This window comes from Bison bison, unplaced genomic scaffold (genome assembly GCF_000754665.1).
Source record: "Bison bison bison isolate TAMUID 2011002044 unplaced genomic scaffold, Bison_UMD1.0 scf7180017864144, whole genome shotgun sequence".
Taxonomy (NCBI): Eukaryota; Metazoa; Chordata; class Mammalia; order Artiodactyla; family Bovidae; genus Bison; species Bison bison.
In genome coordinates this window covers 704128-708380 of record NW_011494716.1, presented here as the reverse complement: position 1 = coordinate 708380, position 4253 = coordinate 704128, and the positions used below count along the sequence as shown (strand labels likewise).

General features: G+C 57.2%; 1 protein-coding gene across 1 annotated transcript in view; it reads right to left on the bottom strand.

Annotated features, from left to right (window-relative positions):
* Positions 1 to 1927: 1927 nt before the first annotated feature.
* The window catches only part of MMP25 (matrix metallopeptidase 25), a 38287-nt gene continuing 35961 nt past the window's right edge, over positions 1928 to 4253 (bottom strand). Inside the window, 2 exon segments of the mRNA XM_010840478.1 lie at positions 1928 to 4013; positions 4016 to 4180. Coding sequence (XP_010838780.1) covers positions 3913 to 4013; positions 4016 to 4180 — 266 coding nt within the window. The 3' untranslated portion in view covers positions 1928 to 3912.

The following is a 4253-nucleotide window of genomic DNA, read 5'->3' as shown; positions in this document are numbered from 1 at the left end:
CCCTGAGCTGGGTGGGGATCTCTGAGCCCAGCTTGGGCCACATTCCCCCACCATCGGCTGGAGCATGGGGAGGGACGGGGTAAAGTCCAGACTTGGGACGATAGTTTGAGGAAGATTCGGGGGGGAGCCGACCAGGGCCCTCGAACAGACTGCACCCCACTCCACATCCAGAGAAGCTTCTGTAGCTGCCCTGCCCTCAGGAAGTCACAGGACCTGCAAGGGCCCTGAGGTGGAGACTCTCCCCGGGGCCCTGGCATCCAGGGCAGGGCCGGGCCTGTGTGCCTCACCCACAGGATGTGTCCCTCAGAAGGGGCAGAAGGGAGCCTTGCTGGCCGTCTGGGCCCCGCTCACCAGGGTCTCCTGAGCCCTGCTCGGGCCCCCGGGCCTCAGTCACCATGGCAGGGGTCTCCCTGGCCCTGGCCAGCCCCACAGGGCTTGACTCTCACAGCCTGGCCCACCTCCCCCTGAGACCACAGCCCCTCACAGCCATGGCCTGGCATCTGTCTTAGAGACCCAGGGCTGCCACATCAAAGAGCCACAGACCCGGGTCTCAGCAACACACATTTACGCTCACAGTGGAGCCTCGAAATTGAAATCAAGGCGTCAGCAGGCAGCGGTTGCTCTGAGAGCCCTGAAGGAAGCATGTGTTCCAGGCTTCTCTCCTAGGCCTGTTGACAGCTGTCTCCAGGTCTGCATGGCGCCCTCCCTAGACAAGTATCTGTCTCCTAATTCCCCATTTTCCTAAGGTCACCAGTCATAATGGATTAGGGCCCACCCTAAGGACCTCATGCTCACTTGATTCCCTGTAAAGACCCCCCTCCAGGCGCTGGTGGTTAGGACTTCACTGTGTGAATTTAGGGGAACACGATTCAGTGTCTAATATCCTTGAAGAGGAACCGGCCTCCTGATGGGCCACCGGTGTGCACCCCACGGGGACAACCTAGGAATCCTGCTCCTCAGGGAAAGTCTCTCTTGGACCCACCAGACCCCAGCCGGCACCCCTGCCCCTTAGGGACCTGTTCAGTTGTCTGAAACTCCCTTCCCACACCCAGGAAGTCCAGATCCTTCCCTGAGCCACCTCAAAACTCCGGGCGGGGAGGGAGACAACAGAGCCACATTTGCTTTAGCTGTGGGCTTCCCTGGTGGCTGAGGGTAGAGAATCCGCCTGCAATGCGGGAGACCTGGGTTTGATCCCTGGGTCAGAAAGATCCCCCTGGAGAAAGGAACCCGCTCCAGTATCATGGCTCAGAGAATTCCACGGACTGCATAGTCCATGGGTCAGAGAGTCAGGCACAGCTGAGCAGCTTTCACTTGCTTCAGCTGCACGCCTCATTTCCAGGTCGTATTTCCAGTGATCTGGCTGCCTGAGACCCAACACTGGGCACCTCCACATCTGTCTCAGGAAGGCCACCTCCTGAAAGGCATTTCATGTCTCACTGTGGGCTGAACCCTTTTCTTTATAGAGTTTTAGTGAGGTGTAATTCACATATCACAATTCACCCAGGAAAGTGCCTAATTTAATGCACAGTACTACTCAACCATCATCACCATCAATTTGAGAACACTTTTATCATCTCCAGAAACCATCCTGCACCCCTAAGCCATCATCCCCATGGCCCACCACCATGCAATCCCTAAGTCTGCTTTTAACTTTTTGAGGTACCACTAGACTACTTCCCCAGGCTCACTGGTAAAGAATCTGCCTGCAATGCGAGAGATCCGGGTTCAATCTGTGGGTCAGGGAAGATCCCTGGGAGGAAGACATGGCAACCCACTCCAATATTGTTGCCTGGAAAACCCCATGGACAGAGGAGCCTGGGGGGCTACAGTCTATGGGGCCATGGAGACAGCATTGAGCGTGCACGCACACACAACGGTTGTATAAGTTTTCCGGCTCCATGCCCTTACCACATGTATCATCTGCAACTTTTTGTCCCCATTCTGTGAGTGTCTTTTTACTTTTCCGGTGTTGCCCTTTGAAATACTAAAGTTTTGAGTGTTTATATTTTAATAATTTGTCTCATTTATTTCCCATTCTTTAAATAACATAATTCAATACCATGTGGCATTTCTGTGAACCTGACTTCATGACGTCTGAGAGGCTGGACAAGTGTCCATTGTTGCAGCGAAAGGAGCCTCAGGTGTTACATGGGACATCCCTCTCTGGGCGCCTCCAACCAACTCTTGGTTGCCCCCCAGCTCATCCTCAGCCACCCTGTCCCCCGTCAATGCTGGATTCCAGCCTCTTCTGGAAAACAGTGATTCAGGTCTGTCACGTTCCTGCCACCAAACTTCGCCTTGGGGCTCCATCACTGCTCCGAGGAAATGAAGGGGTTTCTCTCCTGTTATTTTTATTGTCCTGCTTCGGGGCTGATAAGCTTTTTGAAGACAAGTTTCCTCCTCCTCATACTTAGAAAGGGTCCTGACAGAGGCCCAGATGGCTTCTGGTGCCTTTGAATTCCCAGGTGGCTGGCTGGTTGAAGACACCGGGCTGTCATCCTCCTTCTGGCCTGGTCGTGACCACGCTGGGCTCCATGCCCCTGAGTCAGCTCTTGCAGCACTGTGGGCCCGCTGAGGCTGGTGGCACATTAAGAAATGGTGGGTATGTGACTCCAGCCATGGGGGTGAACCTCTCTCACCCAGGCTGTGAGTAGGCTCTGTAAACACAGGAAGAGGTTGGCCCCTGGGTGGAGAACACGGAGGGGACGCACAAGTCAGAAGACAGAGACCTGAGACGGCAGCTGCTGGCCCTGGTCCCTTGAAGATCGGGGCCACCCCCAGCCCACCCCCACATCAACCACCCAGTTTGTTCAAATGCAGATTCCTGGCCCCAGACCCAGAGTGAGGATTCACAGTGAAGACATGGAATCCGCATTTTTCAAGTTCCCTAGGTCATTCTCTCTTTCTCTCGGACCACATCGATCAGCTTGAAGGATTTGAGTTCTGGGATTAGAAATTTAACTCAGGCCATGACAGTGAGAGCACCAGATTCTAATCACTGGACCACCAGGGAACTCCCTTCCTGGGTCATCCTGTGTGGAATGTTCCAGAAGCAGAGTTGCAGAGGCACTCATTTAGATTCTGAATTCAGTGGGGAAGGGGGTCATTGAGGTGGCCCAGGTTCCACCCACCTGTCACCCAGGAACACTGAGGAGGCAGTGACCCCAGACTGAGAGGGGACCAGTCCACTGTCCTCCCACCAGCATCGAGCTGATGGGAGCCAAGGGGTTCTGGAGAGGGTGGCAGAGGCTCAGGTGAAGTGGTGGGAGAGGTGTTTTAGGAGCAGGAGGGTGTCGTACTGAATGTGGGTGGTTCTGGTACCAGCGTGCTGACCAGAAAGGATGGGCCACAGGGGTGGGCCATCTGAGGAGCATCACCCACGTGTGAACCACGGATGTCACCCCGGACTTGGGACACATGCTCTGGAGTGGTCGCAGAGCTGGGTTTGGGACCCCACCAATGTGCTTCGATTGGGACATCGTGGAGGGAGGACAGGATGAGAAACGTTAGAGCAGAGGCTGGAGAGCCTGCTCAGCACGGGGGAGTGGGGCTGTCCTGTAGAGCCAAGCACTTGGGACAGCTGCTGTTGGCAGGCGGGGTGGGGCTGCAGGAATTCAGCCGCCTGAGCTCTGGGAAAGGCCAGGTGTTCCGGGAAAAGGAGAGTCCTGCGGGGTCATGGCCAGGGGCAGGGGAGGAAGGAAGGGTCAGGGGAGGAAGGAAGGCCCAGGAGGCCACACTCAGGGCATTCAGTGCCAGGGCCGGCCCTGTGTCTCCGCCCTCCTGGACTTAGCTCCACCTGCATCCCCAGCTGCATCCTGGCTGAGCCCAGCCCCTGGGACAGACTTCCCACAGCCACAACCCGCAGGGGCCCCGTGGGCGATCCGCTCCCTTCCACGCAGCCGCAGGTTCCCTTCAGGGGGAGGCCAGGCCCCCCACCAGCAGGGACAGAAGAGGCAGGAGGGGCACCGAAGGCCGCCCCGCAGCCCGACTGATCCCACATTGACAGTCGCAGTCTCTGACTTAAGGGTCGCTCTGGGGGGTCTGGGGGCCCGAGGGCCCACAGTGGGGGCGGGGCAGTCCAGGAACTTGGGACCCATGGGTTGGGGGGAGTCTGGCTCGGCTTTGATGCTGCCCTTGGGGAAGCGCCAGTAGTGGAGGCCCTTGAAGAAGTAGGTGTCACCTGCGGGGAAGGAGATGTTTCAGGGGCTGGTAGCACGCCTGCCCACCCTCCAAACCCCTCTCTCCGCACCCTG